Here is a 20,619-nt window from a genome sequence, read left to right as displayed (position 1 = left end):
GAAAAGTATTGATACTTTTTGAAAAAGTATGGAGACTTGTTGTGGGGGCAAAAACGGATTTTCACACTTAACACTATAAATAGAACACATTTTTCAAAAGCTTTAGCCCCCCGCAGCATTTTGTAGCTCGCTTCTCAAGTCTCAGCCTTTCCTCAACCCTCTTGCTACAAGGTCTCATTTTTGAAGAGTATTTTCAGATTTATGGGTTTTGAAAACTTTAAAAAAGGTGAGTTTCAATCTTAAAAGCTCTTGAATCTTTGTTTTCCAGCATTGAGAATTATTTCTCTCATTAGATTTCTTGTTTTCAGAAAAGGAGTTGAAATCCTAAGTGGGTTCCTCTCATTACAAGCTCACTAAGGTAAATGAAGACCTAGATTTTAGTAGTTGTGATGTTAGTTTAACATGTGACAGTAGATTTACATACTGGAAAATAGATTAAGAGAGGTTAAGTTAGGATTTAAGCTGACCTAACATTGAGCTATAGGATTGTTGGATTAAACGGAAGTTAATGTGTTAGTGATTACTACTTTAAGATCATTCGAAACTTCAACAGTTAGCGGAAGTAAGGACGCTACACTTCGAGCGCGTGTTCGTCAACAACTTGATCAAAGTGGGTAGACACCTCCTATTTAATGTATTTTGTGATATGTAAAGTGAAGCATGTTTTATGAAATCCTTGGTTGAAATGCATTAAATGATAATGCTATGATTATCGATGTCTTATTGAAAGACTTTGAAAATGGATTTCAAAAAGTATATATACGAGATGTAAATATGACTAATATATAGTAGTTTTGAATAAAGGGGAACAAGTCCTTTAAAAATGTTTTTACTTGAAGAATCTTTGATTGAATGGATGAGTTGAATGATGCATAACTAGTTCATTGCTTATGTGAATATATGATTGTCACTTCTTGTGATATGAATGTGGAGGATTATTGCCCACCTCTCAAAATGAATACTAGTGGATGTGTTGATGCCCACATATGACAAAATTATTGAAGAAGTGGCGCAGAGGGTCAAGGAAATGATGTGAGAATGTAGGTTTTTCTCATTCAGGGAATGGTCAGCTTACAAAATATATATATACAAGGGTTTCTGACTAACCAGCTGATGAAAGAGGAAATGCTAATTAACTAAATATTAACAACTAACTAACCAACATTTAAAAAGGGTAAAGTAGAAAAGTAAAAACTTCTAACGATAACTTTGGGACCCAAGTCATAAGTGAAACGATGCACTTCAACTTTCCCTTATTGCCTTGCTTAAAAATGACGCATATGGTTTTCCTATCCCCTGTTCAATGGTCTCCAGCAGTTTTTCTTCCTTGAATTGAAGTGTTCTTCATTTTTGAACCAATAGGATGTTTTCCTTTGAATGAGTATCCTTCTGAAAGCTGCATATAAACTTCTTCCTCCAAGTCTCCATTCAAGAAGGCATTATTTATATCAAGATGTGAAAGTGTCCATTTGTATGCTGCTGCTAATGCAAAGAAAGTTCTGACTGTGGTTTGTTTTGCCACAAGACTAAAGGTCTCTTGGTAATCAAAACCCTCAACTTGATTATATCCCTTGGCTACCAATCGAGCCTTGAATCTCTCTATACTTCCATCAGCTTTCAACTTGAGTTTATACACCCATTTGCATCCAATTGCATGGGAATTCAAGGGCAATGGGACTACATTCCATGTCTTGTTATCTTCCAAAGCCTTAAGCTCAACATTCATGGCATCTCTCCAATGTGAGTGGTTCACAGCATCTTGATAAGAACTTGGTTCATGAATATTTGACAAAGAAATTGTGAAGGCCTTATGTGCTGGTGTGAGTTTTTTATATGATAGGAAACTGGTTATAGGGTGCATTGTGACTGAATTTGTATGAGATGGCAGTTCAGTATAATAAGCATCTAGGTATTTAGGAGCTTGTCTATGTCTAAAACTCTTCCTAAGTGGTTGAACAGGCTCAATAGTTTCCTAGGTGGCTTCTGTTTCAGATTCTGAAACTTGCAGAGTATGCATTGGTGATGAACTATGAGTTTGAATATCATTTATCGATGTGGAGATAGGTTTTGAACTTGTTGAAGGTTCATTTGTAGGTAATTCAGTCGATGTATGATCATGAAAGGCAGAATTTGTTGAGTCAAAGTCAAAAATATTCATGGCGGCAGCATGCACATTAGGTATTTGATGAAATGCAGAATCTTGTGAGTCATGCTACAAGGTTCTATATGGGAATACATTCTCATGGAAGACAACATTCCTTGATATTATGACCTTTTGTGCATGCAAATCATAAACTCTGTACCCTTTGACATAATTTGGGTATCCTAGAAATACACATTTATTTGCCCTGCTATCAAATTTTTTTCTGTTATGTGCTAGTGTGGAAATGAAGCAAAGGCATCCAAAAACTCTAAAATAATCAAAGGTAGGTGGTTCTTGGTACAACAATTGGTAAGGAGATTTGTTTTGGAGGATTCTAGTTGGTACTCTATTTATAATATGGATGGCAGTGAGTATTGCATCACCCCAAAAGTACATTGGAAGTTTAAACTGAATCATAAGAGACCTTGCTACTACCAAGATATGCTAGTGCTTCCTTTCGACAACTCCATTTTGTTCTGGAGTATCTACACAGGACAAATGATGAGTTATACCTATTTTTGCATAAAATTCAGCAAGTTTAAACTCTCGACCATTATTTGATCTCAAGCTTTTGATTTTAGAGTTAAATTGCCTTTGAACAAAACAGTTAAAAGAGGGAATGATTAAACTAATATCAGATTTACTTTTCATTAAGAAAATCCAGGTGAACCTTGTGAAATCATCCACAATTGTGAGAAAGAATCGTTGACTTGAGAGAGTTGGGGTTTCATAAGGTCCCTAAATATCAGTATGGATTAGTTCAAAAGGCATTTTTGTACTCTGTACATGAATTGGAAAAGAGAGCCTTTTTTGCTTTGCAAGAGGACAGATTTCACACAATAATTCCTTTGAACATTTAATATTTGGAAAATCTTGATTCAATACATTAATCCTTTCTAAAGGTGCATGCCTTAACCTAAAATGCTAGAGATCAAAGTCTTTGCACCTGACTTAAAGGAATTTACAAAAGAAACAAAAGGGAATTTAACAAGTTTTTCAAAGCTAAAATGTTGTAAATCTTGCTCATCTTTGTCCTGCATCAGATATAGTCCAGCAGACTCCCTAGCAACCCCAATCACTCTCTGTGAGGCTATGTCCTAAATAATACAATACGTGTTAGTGAAGAATACACATGTTTCCTTAGATTTTATGAGTTCACCTACTGACACTAGGTTGAATTTAAAACTAGACACACAGAGGACATTTTTCAATACTAATAAGGGAGTTAATCTTACTGTTCCTATGTGAGAAACAATGGCTTTTCCATTGTTTGGTAACTTAACAAATCAATTTTCTACTAGTCTAACTGAAATGAAATTGCTCAATGAGTAAGAGATATAGTCTGTTGCACCTGAGTCTATAATCCAGGAATTCTGTTTTACCATGAGAACATTCACATTTATATCTAGGTGGTATGCTACTTATGGTGCTAAAACAAGAATGGTTTAAAACAATACTTGCAAAGGCTGAATTGACAAGAGAATGCTTTGTCTGTTGAACACTTGTTCCAGAGTTCTTACCATCAGAATTTGTGATCCCATTCTCATTCAAAAGCTCCATTAATCTGTTGACTTGTTGCTTGATAATAGACAATTGAGACATTGAGTTACCCTCAACTGATTCTTCTTCTTGATCAGGTTGATGATCACTAGTGTACCGATCACTTGCTACTGTTACATTATTGGCTACTGCCTTTCCTTTTCTGAAGTTGTTTTTCCCGCTTGTAAATTTAAAGTCCTCAGGGAAACCAACAATTCTGTAGCATTTTTCTTTCACATGTCCCTTCTTTCCATAGTGACTACAAACTAGATCTTTTCTTGTTTTCCTTTTTCTATCTGCTATACTAAGCATAGCAGTGGACTCAAGTACTAGTTGTGATTGAAAAAGAAGAATTTTCTGTGTTTCCTCTCCAAAGACCAAGCTGTAGACCTTATCTAGTGTTGGAATTGGGTCCATGAGTATTATCTGTGATTTGATTGCTGAAAAATATTCATTTAATCTGTTCAAAAACCTGAATACCATATCTTTTTGGTATTAATCTGAGTACCTTTTAAAACAGCTTGCATTGTAGTGCCCACATTCACAGTGTAGGAGAGGCCTAAAGCTTCTTAACTCTTCCCAAATCCCTTTCAACTCTATAAAATAAGTATCAACAGACCTAGTTCCTTGGGATACATTTCCTAGAGTGTATTGTAAATTGCACACTTTTGTGTCATCAAGTTGTGCAAAGTTCTGCTTTAGGGTGTTCCATATCTCAGCAGCTGATTCCATATAAAAAATGGTTGATACTATAGGTTAAGTGATTGAATCTAGTAGCCATGCTACTATCAAATTGTTGCATCTGGTCCAAGGCAGGTATAAAGGGTCTGTTATGCTTGGTTTTGGTAAGGTACCATTGATGAAATCCAGTTTGCTTCTAATTGACAAAGGTAACAGAAAAGACCTACTCCATGCCACATAATTTGTGGTGGTAAGCTTATGATTGATTGTCACTGAACCTGGGTGGTCTGTATGGTGTAGGTAATATGCAGATTGGGGGTCTGCAGTTGGTGAGATTTGTTGCCTTGATTCAGTAACAGGGGAGGCTTGCTACCTCGTTTGAGTTGATTCAATAGACTTAGCCATATTGATGCAAAGACACTAATGAATAGCACTAAAACTACTTGAGACAATGTCAGAGAGAGTAAAGAGTAAAATCTCAAAGGAAGGTGACTTACAGATGACCCAAAAAAAAAATTATGACCAAGTAGCAACAGCTTTGAGAGTCTGTTATGACTAACCTTTGCTGAAACCCTAAACCCGCTCTGATACCATGACAAAACTACTGAAGAAGCGGCGTAGTGGGTCAAAGAAAAGATGTGAGAATGTCAAGTTTTTCTCATTCAGGGAATGGTCAGCTTACAAAATATATATATATATACAAGGGTTTCTGACTAACCAGCTGATGAAAGAGGGAATGTTAATTAACTAAATATTAATAACTAACTAACCAACATTTAAAAAGGGTAAAGTAGAAAGGTAAAAACTTTTAACGATAACTTTGGGACCCAAGTCATAAGTGAAACAGTGCACTTCAACTTTCCCTTATTGCCTTGCTTAAAAACGACGCATATGGTGTTCTTATCCCCTGTTCAATGGTCTTCAGTAGTTTTTCTTCCTTGAATTGAAGTGTTCTTCATTTCTGCTTGTTCTTCCACCATTACTTATTTACATTCCTTTATTTTAACAACATACAATGAGTATGTAGACGTGGATATGTTGATGCCTACACTTATGAGTATGTAAGTGTGGATTGTTATGCCCACACACGAGCATGGGAGGACCATGAAGTAAGAACATGGTTAAGTGATGCTAATGGACTATGATTAAGAGTATGAAAATGCATGTATTGGTATGAATAATTCTATGTAAATGTATTAGCCTTGATGTGGGGTGTTATACCACATTATATGAGAACTTGTGATGTTTAGTATGATGAAAACAATTGATGGTTATAGACAACTTATGAGTCTACGTTATGATTTATATAAATATGAATATGTAAATGAGCATTATTCCACACACACGGAAGTCATGATGTGGAGCGTTATACCACACATGGGTAAGGGCCATGATATGCGGTGTCATATCATATGTATATTGGAGGTCATAATGTGAGGTGTTGTATCACACAAGTATATAGCCATGAGTTAGGGTGGATGTACCACTCTTTATAATTGTATTCATTGGCATGATTATCTCATGAATGCAAAATGTGCGCGTTCATATGAAAAACACATGTTGTAATGATATTGTCATGTGTTGGAATGCATTACAGATATGCATGTTTGACCTTATGTGATTGTACATTGATTGACCTTGATAGGGGAATGATAAATATAGATAGAGGAAGTTGGATGCTGGAAAATGCTCAAATTCTGAATTTATATGAATGAAGTATTGAGACTTTGAACATAAGTCTGATACATTGGAAATAGAATGCTAGAAGAGTATTCTATGATGAAAGTCTCGATACTTTTGGTGAATGTAACCAGACCTCAGAGGAAAGTCTTGATACCTCGGAGAAAGTATCAAGACTTAGGAGACAAAACAGTATAAATATGCTATTTAATGGTTGCTTACTTAGTTTTAAGCTTCCAATTAGTTTCAATGACTAGATGACATGAATACTAGTAAGATTCATGAGAAAGGTACGTGAATAACAACATCTAAGACATTTGAACGTAATGGGTTGATTTATTCATGAGATGCATGTGGTTTACAAAGATACGGTTTAATGCAAACACTCTCCCTTATGGTTTGTCCCCTTCCCGTGTTTGCCCATTGAGTTTTATAGTTCACCCCTCATCTGTTGTTGTTTTTTGGATTAGTAGCTCGCTTGGCTTATCGCCTTGTGGAGAGTAACTCAACTTGTGATTGGTAGGTGTGCTAATGCCTTCCTTTGAAGCCTTCTTGCGTCGTACACTCCACAAGTCAAGTCTTGAACTTATGTACTATAAATGTTGAGATGATGATGTAAATAATTGAGTATACTTATTATGAGTTAGATGATGATGTAAATAATTGAGAATGAGTGCATGATGTTTGAGATAACTATGGGCTAAGGCCATAGATAAATTTTGAGCACTAGAGAGAGTGCAAACTATATATCTACATGAATTGCGTATAAATTGTAATATAAACTAAATGAGGAATTGTTGATATACTTCATGATGAGTATTGTCATGAAGATTGATGATATTATGAGATATATGGAAAAGGTTTGTTTGGGCTTAATAGGTTATATATATTTATGTAGATTCTTGCGCCGATCACGATCCTCCAAAAATGAGATATGAGGCTTTCCATCTTGTATTTAGAAGGATTATTAAACAATTTTGGATGTCCATGTTATAGGTAAAATGATTAAGGCTGGCTGATTTAATTGTGTTACAGTCTAAAACATCGATGCACTTAAAATCAACTCTTTTTAGTTAAAAGTGTGAGCATTAAGGATTAGGATAAACTGGAAGCAGAGGGAGACATCGTTGTATAGAATAATTTGTAATCTAGGTAAATAATGCTCTTTAAATCCCTGTCTGTCATGCAACCATTGAAATTTGTTTTGTAATATTCGAAATTTTGGATTTCATTTTATACTGATTTTTTTTATAGTAATCTCTATTAGTAGCTCATTCGTATGGCTTCATGTTTGCTTATTTGAGGTAGAAATTGAGCAAATGCGCATTTGTCCCAGTGTATACATTTTACACTTAACAACCTTCGCTCTGAATCGGATATCTATTCTCATACAGGAATATCCCAGACTATACTAAAAATATGAAACATTGTACATGACGACTCCACTGGGGATCGAACCCAGAATCTCTGGTTCCGTAGACCAGCGCCTTATCCATTGGGCCATGGAGTCCTGGTACAGTGGGCTTTTTTAGATCTAATAGAATTCAATTTTCTATCATGCTTTTGTCTACATTTGGCTATGAACTGAGCCAAACCAGTTCCTCGCAATCATGACTATAGAAAATAATGGATAAAATTAACAACTCTTTATCATAGTCCATCTTAGTTTTCTTTTGTTTGAGCAAAGTAACGGAAAAGCCTTAAAGGCAAAATGTTGAAACCAAAAGAACTTCCATTTGCTAATTAAGAGCCACCCAAGAAGTAGAATTAGTTAACAAAATAAGATACTAGGTCCAATTTCTGTCAGAAAAACATCTATTGAAGCAAGCAGCGGTTGGGTATAGCAAAAACGCATAAACATGGTCCTGATATCAGTTGCAGGATATTTGTTACAGTATCTTAGCCAGAATGAACCAGTTTGCGGCTTAACATAAAGACCATATGCATCGTTTATTGGTTTCATGCCCTTGTCCCATTCTGATTCCAATATAAAAGTGCTTGTTGGTGTTGTGCAATTTGTCTGATAGTAATTGCTGACGAAGACAAACAGATAAAGCAGCAACCTTAGCTTAAGATAAATATTATCTCAAACTTCGATGCTTGAACTCAACTATCGTGCCAGGCATAATCTCCCTTTCGTCTTTCATTAATCTGCGAGTTTTGAGCACCCTATTGCTACAAGGAAAGGTAACCAACGCCTTGCTATCATGCCTTTATCAAAACACTGCGTTAAGAAAATTATCACTGACGAGTGGTGATTCGTCAAACAAAATAGGCCAAACCAAAGGACACACAAATCTTAATTACACCCAAAAAGCTCATCCTTGAGGAATGAGGAGCATGACCCAGAGGAGGCTATTACTTCGCAAGTTGAGAATCCTAAAATAGTGAAATCACTAAAAAGTGCCTGGTTTTTCACTAAAAAGCATTGCCCTTTTAGACTTAGAAAACAAAAAAGGAACAAAATCTTGTTTGATTTGGATAAATTCAAAAAAAAAAAAAATCCAATGATATGCGTTATCCTCGGCTATTTATAAAAGGGCACTTCTCATCAATGAGTTGCATACTCTTCCTCTCCAAATAATCTTTAGCTTCTCCTCTCCCTATGCTAATGGCATCTCTCTTCCCCATTTTAGTTACCACTATCTTTGCCATCTCCTTATTTAGCCTCACTCCATCCTTGGTGCTTGCTCGTAAGCCATGCCACTTCCCAGCAATATTCAACTTTGGTGACTCAAACTCTGACACTGGAGGCTTGTCAGCAGCATTTGGCCAGGCGGGTCCTCCGAATGGAGAGTCTTTCTTTGGCGGCCCCGCTGGCCGCTACTCCGACGGCCGCCTTGTCATCGACTTCATAGGTACACTTCTTACATATCTCACCTAAATAGTTTCTCGTTTTCCCTATAACAAAGATCAAGCAAGAAGGGATTGAATGCAGTGCGAGGATTATAATATTAATTAACGGTTATCCCAAAATGATCTTAATTAATTAGAGCATTCGTCTTTTCATTTTTCTTTTACATATATTTGCTTTCTCATTCATTGGTCAGTAAACTGCCATTAACAAGACAAACAAAGCAGTCGGCCTTAAGTAATCAGTGATTAGTAAGCGTAATCGTCCTTTTTTGCTGATCACAGTAGCTTAACAACAAGAACAACAACATCCACCGACGCTTAGCGAAAGTAGGACTAGTTTCGGACATGACAAATAAAACCATCTATATATATATAATAAAATATCATTCATGTCCCAGTCTGCCGTCCGGGTCCCATTTTGCAGACTCCATTCCACATAAAAGACTAAAAAAAAGTATGGCACGTGCAAATTGGATTTTAGCAAACTGCAAGCAGAAAAAGAGACGTAGGCGTGAATATTGGGTCTTGTTTTCTGCTCAAAAGGAGAAAATGGGGTCTTGCTTGTCTCTTCTAGCTCCGAATTCAATTATTGAAACGCGCGGGGGGAAATCAAGCACTTTTGCGAAATTTTAAAGTCATTTGGTACCTTATCTTTGATTATGACTGATAACAGAGAAGGGGAAAACAACCAAGAAACATCTTAAAACATCGCAAAGATCTGAAAAGATTTGCATACCTGGTTTGTTTGATGTTCTGCTTGAATTATATTATATTAACATTCGTTTTTTCAGCCCAGAGCCTTGGATTACCATATCTAAGTGCATTTCTTGACTCCGTGGGGACCAACTTTACTCATGGAGCTAACTTTGCCACTGCCGGATCCACCATTAGACCTCAGAACACAACCTTGCAGCAAAGCGGTTTCAGCCCCATCTCCTTGAACGTTCAATATTACGAGTTCCATGATTTTCTTGTAAGGTCACAAGTTGTGCGTAAAAGAGGTAATAGTTTACATACACTTACCCTTTTTTTCTTAATTTATGCCTAAAACATAAATTGTAAATTCCCCTGTTGTTGTTGGCTAAGCATGTGACTTATGTTTATCTATGTATGCTATGCAGGTGGAGTGTATGAAACGTTATTGCCAAAGGAAGAAGACTTCTCAAATGCCTTGTACACCTTCGATATTGGCCAAAATGATCTCACTGCTGGTTACTTCTCAAACATGTCAACCGAAGAAGTTAAAGCCTATGTTCCCGATGTGCTTAATCAGTTCCAGACTATAATTCAGGCTAGTCAACCAACTCTCACAATTTGATTTAGACTCTGCCTACTTCCTAATTTGCAATTTGCTTAATCAGTTTAGTCTATGCTTGAGGCTAGTAAAACAACAAGCAATCTTTGAATTAAAAACTATAATTAACTATTGATTATTTATTACTTTAATTTGCAAATGTGTAGTATATATATGGCCAAGGAGGTAGATACTTTTGGATACACAATACAGGTCCTGTAGGGTGTCTGCCGTACGTCATGGAACGTATCCCAGTCTTAGCAGGCCAGATTGATGAAAACGGATGCGCCTCCCCATTCAATGAAGTGGCCCAATTTTTCAATCTTGGATTGAAAAAGACGGTGGAACAGTTGCGCAAAGATTTGCCGCTTGCTGCAATCACATACGTTGATGTTTACTCTGTGAAATACTCCCTAATTAGCCAAGGAAGAAAGCATGGTGAGTCCATTCTAAATTTCTCTGCAGAATTTACTTCAATTCTCCATAACTGATGCATGGTTCAAGCAACCCATTCAATGTAATCCGTAGGCTTATATTGACAAGGATTATATGAAAATGCAGGGTTCATGCAACCTCTCAGAACATGCTGCGGTCATGGTGGAAAGTACAATTACAACAAGAACTTGGGTTGTGGAGGAAAGATTTCTAAACACGGGAAGGAAGTGTTAGTTGGGGCACCTTGCAAAGATCCTTCGACTTACGTTAATTGGGACGGAGTACACTTTACTCAAGCAGCTAATCAGTACATATTTGAACATATTCTCAATGGTTCATTCTCGGACCCTCCAATTCCATTAAATATGGCCTGTCAGAGGAAGGGGAACTAAACTCCTTTTGCATTTCTAACTTTGTTTTTTCTGTATTCAGCACCTTCAATGCTATCCTTAAGTTGGATTTTTTACATTATTTCTGTAATGCCTTGTAGAATGATCTACATGGTATTATTAATACCATGTCTTCGGTCTTAGTTCTATTAGAATTTAAGATCTTATTTGATTAAAATTTTAATTTGTGTATAATATTAAGTAAAATAGTGTTGTGGGAGTCTATACTTTTGTTCTATTTTGAACGTTTTACTATCAAATTGACTCTTTAAAATTTACAAGTAGTGCTTTTGGGATTTTTTTATGACAAAAAGATAAAATCATTTTATTGTTATGAAATAAATTAGAAAGAACAACTATAAGAGAAATATAAGAGAAAGTATATGGAGAGAAAGAAAGTATTTAGAGGGAGTAAGAATATTTTATTCAAGTATATATTTACAAATGAAGTGAATGATCTATTTATAAGCTAATAATCCCTTATTTAAATTGAATTTACAAGAAAGATAATACTTATGGATTAGACAGATTAAATCTTAATCCAATCTAATTTACATCAAATCTAGATATAAATAATATAAATGGATATTTACAAAAATATTCATAACACTCCTCCTTAAGAATATACCTCGTTAAAACTTATGAAAAAAAAATCTGAGTGAAGAAAAAAGAGTATATAATCTTTTCAAGAATACGATTTTGAAATACTGTCTCATTAAAAACCTTATCAAGAAAAACCTAGTAAGAAAACTCTTGATGAAGGAAAAGAGTACAGTGCATATTCTACTCCCCTGATGATTGCATTATAGAGATCTTTAAAATGATGCATTCCAACTTGCATTATAGAGATCTTTAAAATGATGCATTTCAACTTTTCAAATGTTACAGTAAGAAGGACTTTAGTGAATAAATTTACTAGATTGTCACTTGGCTGAATTTGTTGAACACTTATTTTACCCTTTTCTTAGAGATCATGAGTGAAGAAGAATTTTGACGAATTATGTGTTTCATTCAATCGCCTTTAATATATCTTTCCTTTAGTTGTGCTATGCAAGCAATATTATCCTCATATAACGTTATTAAAATTTCTTTCTTGGTTGACATGCCACACGTTTCTCAAAGTGTTAAGTTACAGATCTTAATCAGATACATTCACGACTTGCTCATGAGTTGCTAAAATGTCTACATGACTAGAAGAAGTAGCAATTATAGTTTACTTTATAAAATGTCATGAAATAGCCATACCTCCATATGTGAACAACTAACCTATCTAGGATCAAGCTTGGTGTGGATCAGATAAATATCCTGCATCTACACAATTAATTAAATTTTATTTTGATACATTTGAATAATATAAGCCTATATCCATTGTTCCTCAGAGATATCGAAGTATATGTTTAATTCCATTCAAATGTCTTCAAGTTGGAAAAAAACTATATCTTCACAGCAATTGATAGATCAAGTCATGTATTGCGAGCAAGATACATTAGTGCTCCAATTTCAATAAGATACGGTACTTCAGGACCAAGAAGTTCTTTATTATCCTCACGAGGTCAGAAATGGTCTTTTTCCACATCTAATGACCTTACAACCATTGGTGAACTCAATGGATATGATTTCTCCATATAAAATCGTTTTATCATTTTTGTTATATAATTTGATTGATGGACAAAAATTTTATTTGCCAAGTGTTCAATCTACAGACCTAAACAAAACTTTATTTTTTTCCAAGGTCTTTCGTATCAAATTCTCTCTTTAAGTAATCCACGGCTTTTAATAACTCTTCAGGAGTTCTAATAATGTTCAAGTCATTAACATAAACAACAATTATAATAAATTCATATCTAAACCTTTTTATAAAATACATGGGCATATAGGATTATTTCTATAGCTTTCTTTCTACAAATATGCATTAAGGTGATTATACCACATGTGTCTGGATTGCTTTAATCTATATAAAAATTTATTTAATTTGATCGAATAAATTTTTTAAAAATTCAAATTTTGTGCTTCAAGCAACTTAAATCCTTCAGGCATTTTCATATAGATATCGATATCAAATAAGCCATATAAATAGGTTGTAGCTACACTCATTAGACGCATTTTAATTTTCTTATTTATTGTAAAACTAGTTAATATAGAATTGTAGTTGTATCCTCCATAAAGAATATCTCTTCATCTTCAATACTAAATCTTTAGAGAAAACCTTATGCGACAAGCCGTACTTTATATCTCATAATCTCATTTTTCTTATTTCGTATTCACACAAATACTCATGTATATATCTCACTGGTTTTACACCATTTAGTGTACGGACTATATGTCTAAAAACTTCACATTTTGCAATTAAATACATTTCCTCCTTAATTGCGTCTTTCCACATTGGCCAACCATTTCTATGTCTATATTCTTCAATAAATATAAATTCAAGATCCTCGCTTTTCTTTCATAATATTGAGCTCTATATTATATATAAAATATCATCGACATTTATTTACCGGTTCCATCTTTTCTTATTATGACATAATTGATTGAGATCTCTTTATTTTAACTGATTTCAGGTACCTGAATTTCTTCTATAATGTTTATCAATTATGCTAGGGTCTTTTCTAAAGTTTCTACTTCCTCTTTCTGACCATCTTAAATATTTGCTCTTTTTCTTTTTCGAGGATTTTATCCTTGGAACCAATTGGTTTTCATGCTTCTAGCATGCCTTGTCATATAGGGACATCAATGCTAATAGAAGCATTTGCAATTGGTATATAAGATTTAGTTATTCCCTTTAGGTTAGTAAATATATCTGGCAACTGATTTACTATATTTTATAAAATAATTATCTTTTGGACTTCAAGTTCATATTGCTTTGTGCGATGATCAAAACTAGATAATGATAATTCATTATAAGAATTTTTCTTTTTCAGTTGCTTATTTTTTCTCCCCTTATTGTTGGAAAAATTGTTTCATCAATATGACAATTGACAAACTTTGTCATGAATAAATCTCCTATTGATAATTCTAAATATTGAATTACAAATGGAGATTCGTATCCAACATATATTCCTAACCTCTTTTGAGGACCCATCTTTGTGCGTTGTGGTGGAGCAATTGAAACATATACCGCACATCCAAAAATTCTTAGATGAGAAATATTTGATTCATGATCATAAACCAATTGTATAGGGAGAATTTATAATAACTCATTTGACTTGATGCATACAAATGCTGTTGCATCCAAAATGGCATTCCCCCAAGTAGACATTGGGGGTTTGAATTTCATAAGCTTGTAATCAGTTGGAAGTGTTTAATAAATAATTCTGCTAGACTATTTTGTGTATAAACATAAGCAACAGGCTGTTCAATAGTTATTCCAACTAATATGTAATATTAGAGGCTTGAGATGTAAATCCACTAGCATTATCAAGACAAATAATCTTAATTACATAATTAGGAAAATATGTTTGCAAATGAATGGTTGCAAATGTCAAATTGCAAGTTGATAATAAGCACACATGTGACCATCTAGTCATGCGTCGATTAAAACCATAAAATATTTAAATGGTTCACTAGGTAGATCTATGAATCCACATATGATCTTGAATATTATTCAAAAACGTAGGGAATTCAATTCCTACTTTAGCTGATGATAGCCTTATAATTTATTTACCTTTAGAACAAGTAACACATAAAATTCATTAGATTGAAAAATCTTCTAGTTTTTTAATAAATGATAAATTTTCAATCATTTTTTGCATCGTTATTGATCCGGGATGGTCCAATCGGTCATGTCAAATATTAAAATCATTAGTAAACTTCTGGTTTACTATAGGTTTTAATTATTCTAATATTTGTATAGTTTAATTCTGAGAACGGAGCGAGTAATTTTTTTTCAACACACATTTTTTACTTGAGATAATAGATGTAATATAGAGGTATGAAGTATCTCTTTCATTTGTTGTCTCAATATGATATCTATTCAAACGAATATCTTTAAAACTTAATAAACTTCTTTGAGACTTAATTGAAAATAATACATCCTCTATTACTTTATTCCTCAAGGTAGTAAAATATTAGCTCTTTTGGAGCTTTCAGTTAATCTTAGACTACTAGATATTGAATTGACATTGGCTTTTTTTTGTCAAATAGGAAAAATATTTCTTATCTTTAAATATAATGTGTGTTATAGTAATGTCTGCTAAACATATATTTACATCATAAATCTTAGATCCAACAATATGAATATCCATAAATATATACAATAAGAAATTTGCAAGTTAACATATAAGAATATTAAATATAAAATTAAAACACATAATAAGAATATATCGTTAAATATAATGAAAACATATTAAAGTATCTTCATAATATAGTTATACTAAATATACCAATTACTATTAAGTTCATTCTCGGATATTTCTATTACCAATCGAATGGTCAATTCCTTTTTCAGGGCAAGAAAATCAATAATAGATATTTCTATTACCAATCATGTAATCAATTCCTTCTTTAGGGTGGACAAATATCTTGATGTGCTATATCAACTTGACCATGATTAAAATTATCAAAAGATGTTTTAATTTTCAATGATACTTGATAAAATTTAAGACGTACAATAGGTACGTGACCAATATTCTTTCATGCCACATCAATAACAATACGTTTTCTATATTCTTTTTCTTCTTTTCATTATTTATCCACTTCTGGTGGATTACAAGTATTCATTCACTTTTTGATGAGTTATCCACTTCTAGTGGGTTAGTGGTTTAAGGTATCCATCTACTTTTGGTGCGTTGAAAGTATTTATCTATTTGTGATAGGTTATAAGTATACATTCACTTTTGGTGGGTGATCCGCATATGATGGGTTATCCATTTTTGGTGGATTATCTATATTTTTTTTTAGTGAGTTAAGGCATTCATTCACTTTTGATGGTAAAATTATCTATCCACTTCTAGTGGTAAAATTATTCTTAAATTCAGATGATAAAATTATTCATCCATTTCTTGTGGTAAAATTATAATTAAAATAGTGATAGTGTAAATTATTATGGCCATCATAATTAAATGATGTTGCATTCACTTTAAGGAATGGATGGATTCATGATTATGACTATAATGATTAAATAATGTCGCATTTATTTCAGAAAATAGATAGATTTATAATTTTTTTATTAGTAGCCCGTTTATTGCATTTACTTTAGGGAATGAACATTTATAATTTTTATTAGTAGCTTGTTTGTCACATTCACTTCAAGGAATGGACATTCATGGTTTTTAATTAAGAGCTATATAATAGCAAATTCACTTTCTAATTACGGGACAAAATATATACTATATGATAGTAAAATTCATATTAAGGTTAATTTTTAGGGAATGAAAATATTAAAGAGATATCAAGTCACTTACCTGATTTTTTAAAATCATAAATCAAAACCCAATCATTGAAATCCTTTTGAAGCTTGAAGATGAAGAAACCATAATAATTCTAAAACTTGAGAGATTAGAGAGTCGTGCTGATAACGTGTTATGAAATAAATCTAAAAGAACAACTATAAGAGAAAGTATATATAGATAAAGAAAGTATTTAGAGAAAGTAAGAAGATCTTATTCAAGTATATATTTACAAATAAAGTGAAATGGTCTATTTATAAGCTAATAACCCCTTATTTAGATTGAATTTATAATATGAAAATAACACTTAAGGATTAGACAGATTAAATCTTAATCCAATCTAATTTACGTCAAATTTAGATATAGATAACATAAATGGATATTTATAAAAATATTCTTAACATTTATGACTCTATTTTATTTTGTGGGAGTAGACAAGTAGCTAAACACGTTAATTCTCTTAAATTTTACTTGGTCATGTTAGCATCAGTCCACACCAAATCAACATGAGTTAACGCAAGTTGCTTGACTATGTCAATGGTTAGATTAACATTAACAAATTTTTAAAGTATAAGAATTTAATTTATACAATTAAAATAGAGAGACTAAATTCAACATTTTAATAAAGTTGAAGATTAAATCTAAAATTTGACCATTAAAGTCTTCAATAATTTCATATTATTACTGATGAACATTATGTTAGCATGGATCAACACTATGTTAACATGGTTAATGCCAAGGGCGGCTCAATAAATTCAAAGATCTAAAGCAAAATATTCAATGAGGTCTTTTTTTATTGAAATTAAAAAAATTATTAAAATTTTATTCTTTTAACTTTTTGAGATGCAAAATTTTTATATTTTTTAAACGGTTAATACAAAATCAACAATCAAAATTTTTAATTCAAATAAATAAACTATCACATAAAATAAAGGCAACATAACAATATAATATAAATTCTAAATTAAAGTAAAAAAATCTGTAAATATTAGAACAATAGTACATAATTGTTGAATGCTTATTGCAAACTGCAAATGAGACTCACGGTTTTATGAAGATAATAACATAACAGATTTCTTGTGTATTCTTTTGAGGAAAGTTAAAGTTAAAAGAAAAAGGAAGAAAGAGCAAATGGAAAAAGAAAAATTTAAAAGTAAATATTATACATTAAAAAAGAAATAATTGGTTTTATATATAGGAAAAAAATTGTTAACAATCATTAAATATGTTGATTGAAAATAAAAGAAATAAGTGAGAAAAAATAATTGTTGGATTGATATTAAATTAAATAGTATTAGCATGGTCAATGCTCTAAACAATTTTAATGAAGAAAGTTAAACAGTGTTAATGATTAGATTGATATTAAATTATGCGGAGTGATATTAAAAAAATTTTAAATTACAAGGACTTAATTATATGAAATTTAGTAGAGGAACTAAATGCAAAATTTGATAGAATATAGGGTCTAAATTTAAAATTTGACCCTTATTATTATGTAATTAATGGAAGCCTTCTCGCTTTCTGTGTCTGTCTTTCTCTGATTCATGGAACCTCGCAGCTTCAAACATGTTTTCATCGGCCTTATATTTTCAATGACATTGCCGCCAAGTCGAAGCGGTTCTTTAGCGCCTTGCAATTTTCCAGCCATCTTTAACTTTGGGGACTCAAATTCCGACACCGGTGGACTATCAGCGGCATTTGGACAAGCCCCTGCTCCCAACGGAGAGACCTATTTCCATGCCCCGGCAGGACGGTATTCTGATGGGCGACTGATAATTGATTTCATAGGTATTCCGAGTTTTCCTTCCGTTTCATCTTCCATTTTACGCTTGCTATTTGTCTGAGACGAATGAGTCCAAACACATTTTCCTATTAATGCAAAACTATGTCATTCTTTAGGAAAAGTATTACCTATTCAGTATTCAGTTCACTACTTCATCAGGTTAATTGGCATGAATTTCAAAATTTTCCCATTAAAACAAATTTTGACAGGTTTTTAAGGTCAAATTTGAAAGTTTGAAATTTGGATACTGTAGTTGAATTCCAGGACGTATATCTCCTTGTTTTTTGTCATTTAAAGTTTTAATATTTCAAAGCTTAAAGTGGCATAGATCTCTAGACTCTATAGTGTGGGTCCATTAGAGGTAAAAGTCCGAATGAGGCATTATTGATTACTCATGTACAGAGTCAAACAAGTCACTCTTGGTATGCTGAAAATTTTCAGAATATGAGAGCTTCTAAGCGTTTGCTTCGCGATGTCAGAAATTCGACATGTTACCAAAGTTTCCTCTTTCACCCGTTGGATCTTTAGAAGCTCATCTTTTTTGTTAATAGGAAAATTTTGAAGGTTACTTCAAAGTGTTATCAACTGTTGAATATCGAAGTTAATCCATTTGGTTTAATTCATTAAAACTGCTGTAGAATTTGATATGAAGATTTACAACCCATCCTAATATATCTACTTTCTGTTGGTTTTAATTAGCTGAAAGCTTGGGATTACCGTATCTTAGTGCTTATCTGGACTCAGTGGGTTCAAATTTCAGCCATGGAGCCAACTTTGCAACTGCCGGATCAACCATCAGGCCACAAAACACAACCAGGTCTCAAAGTGGGTTTAGTCCAATATCATTGGATGTGCAGTCGGTCCAATTCTCGGACTTTAACAGAAGATCTCAGATATTCAATAAACAAGGTGCAATGCTAATGCACATTATACTATTTTCGTTTCTCTAAAATTACTTTGAATAATCCTGGAATGATTTTACATATCAGGGGTATTTGATAAATTGTTGCCCGAGGAGGAATATTTCTCTCAGGCCTTGTACACTTTGGACATTGGCCAAAACGATCTCACAGCAGGCTATAAGCTTAACCTGACCACGGAACAAGTAAAGGCATATGTTCCAGAGGTACTCCGCCAATTTTCTGATGCTGTTAAGGTCAGATGAGAATCCTTTTCCTCCCAATAATTACAATAGGTTAATGTTAACTGAAGGCATCTCATATGATCTGATATCGTTATGTGCAGCGAGTATATGATCAAGGAGGAAGAGCATTTTGGATACATAACACAGGACCGGTAGGCTGCCTACCGTATGTTCTGGACAGATTTCTCATTACTGCCCCTCAGGTAGACAAATATGGCTGCGCCAGTCCGTTCAATGAGGTGGCTCAGTATTTCAACCGAAGACTGAAAGATGATGTTATTCGATTAAGGAAAGAACTTCCTTTGGCTGCAATTACATATGTTGATGTCTACTCTGTGAAGTACACTCTCATCAGCCAAGCCAAGAAATTTGGTAATTCTGATTGTGATTGTTCCCAGCACAAGTTTTTGTGCAGAGTTTATTGTTAATAAAGCAACTGTTTCTGGTTCATGACTTCTTTATGGCGGTTCATGGGATTCACAGGATTTAAGCTTCCTCTTATAGCTTGCTGTGGCCACGGTGGGAAGTATAATTTCAACAACTCGGTCAGGTGTGGGGGAAAGATTACTGTAAATGGCAAGGAGATCTTGATTGCAAATTCATGCCAAAATCCATCAGTTCGGGTTAACTGGGATGGGATTCATTTCACAGAGGCTGCTAACAAGTGGATATTCGAACAAATCGCCAATGGCTCCTTTTCCGACCCACCGATCCCATTGAAAATGGCATGTCAAAGAATGGACCACTGACTTGATTTTCATTGTCACCAACTCTGAAGGCTTTCCATCCTCCAAATAACTTCTTTTCGTTCACATAGACGATAGTTTGGCCTTCAATAATATTAGCAATAGACTGTTATATATACTCATTTCAATAAAAGCTGGTTGTTTTATTAAATTTTGCTGAAAATGGAGGTAGTGTATTAAATAACTCTACTTTTATTTTCTTTTTCATTTACAAGGTTCTGTTTTATTTTCATGCAACATATTAAATAACTTTCTAACAAAGCTTAGAAAAAATCAGTAATTTACAAAAAAAATACCATTTTTATTGGCCATTTACATCATTTTGTTATCATTTCATGTAACAAATTCTGTAATTCTGTGACAAATATTTTAAACTATTAATATGACATAATATATTATTACTTTAGTAATAAAATAATAGTTAAATTGGTGAACCAAACCCAACTCAAGCTTGACAGTTTAAAAAAGAAAGTCTCCACAGGCTCGATCCAACCCATCAATACCTCTCGATCCAATCCATGAATATCTCTTGACATACACGT

At 33.3% G+C, this 20,619-nt stretch overlaps 2 protein-coding genes, 1 long non-coding RNA gene and 1 other non-coding gene across 4 annotated transcripts; 3 read left to right on the top strand and 1 right to left on the bottom strand.

Annotated features, from left to right (window-relative positions):
* Nucleotides 1-111: 111 nt before the first annotated feature.
* Nucleotides 112-720, top strand: LOC148764302 (uncharacterized). Its single transcript, XR_016024725.1, has 2 exons — nucleotides 112-226; nucleotides 309-720. It is a non-coding gene; the product is annotated as an uncharacterized LOC148764302 (long non-coding RNA).
* Nucleotides 721-7,480: 6,760 nt separating this feature from the next.
* On the bottom strand, nucleotides 7,481-7,553 carry TRNAR-ACG (transfer RNA arginine (anticodon ACG)). Its single transcript has one exon. It is a non-coding gene; the product is annotated as a tRNA-Arg (tRNA).
* Nucleotides 7,554-8,541: 988 nt separating this feature from the next.
* LOC18609586 (alpha-L-fucosidase 3-like) lies at nucleotides 8,542-11,166 on the top strand. The gene is made up of 5 exons (XM_018114560.2): nucleotides 8,542-8,901; nucleotides 9,691-9,900; nucleotides 10,021-10,190; nucleotides 10,361-10,631; nucleotides 10,755-11,166. The coding sequence occupies exons 1-5, from the start codon at nucleotides 8,649-8,651 to the stop codon at nucleotides 11,018-11,020; spliced, it is 1,170 nt and encodes a 389-aa protein (XP_017970049.1). The 5' UTR covers nucleotides 8,542-8,648; the 3' UTR covers nucleotides 11,021-11,166.
* Nucleotides 11,167-17,899: 6,733 nt separating this feature from the next.
* Nucleotides 17,900-20,228, top strand: LOC18609585 (GDSL esterase/lipase At3g26430-like). Its single transcript, XM_018114736.2, is given in 6 exon segments — nucleotides 17,900-18,192; nucleotides 18,887-19,096; nucleotides 19,177-19,343; nucleotides 19,433-19,703; nucleotides 19,815-19,961; nucleotides 19,964-20,228. Coding segments are annotated over 6 exon segments (1,068 nt in total). The 5' UTR covers nucleotides 17,900-17,948; the 3' UTR covers nucleotides 19,993-20,228.
* Nucleotides 20,229-20,619: the final 391 nt, after the last annotated feature.

Source organism: Theobroma cacao, chromosome 2, assembly GCF_053813885.1.
Source record: "Theobroma cacao isolate CCN51 chromosome 2, ASM5381388v1, whole genome shotgun sequence".
Taxonomy (NCBI): Eukaryota; Viridiplantae; Streptophyta; class Magnoliopsida; order Malvales; family Malvaceae; genus Theobroma; species Theobroma cacao.
This window is presented reverse-complemented; position numbering and strand designations above follow the sequence as displayed.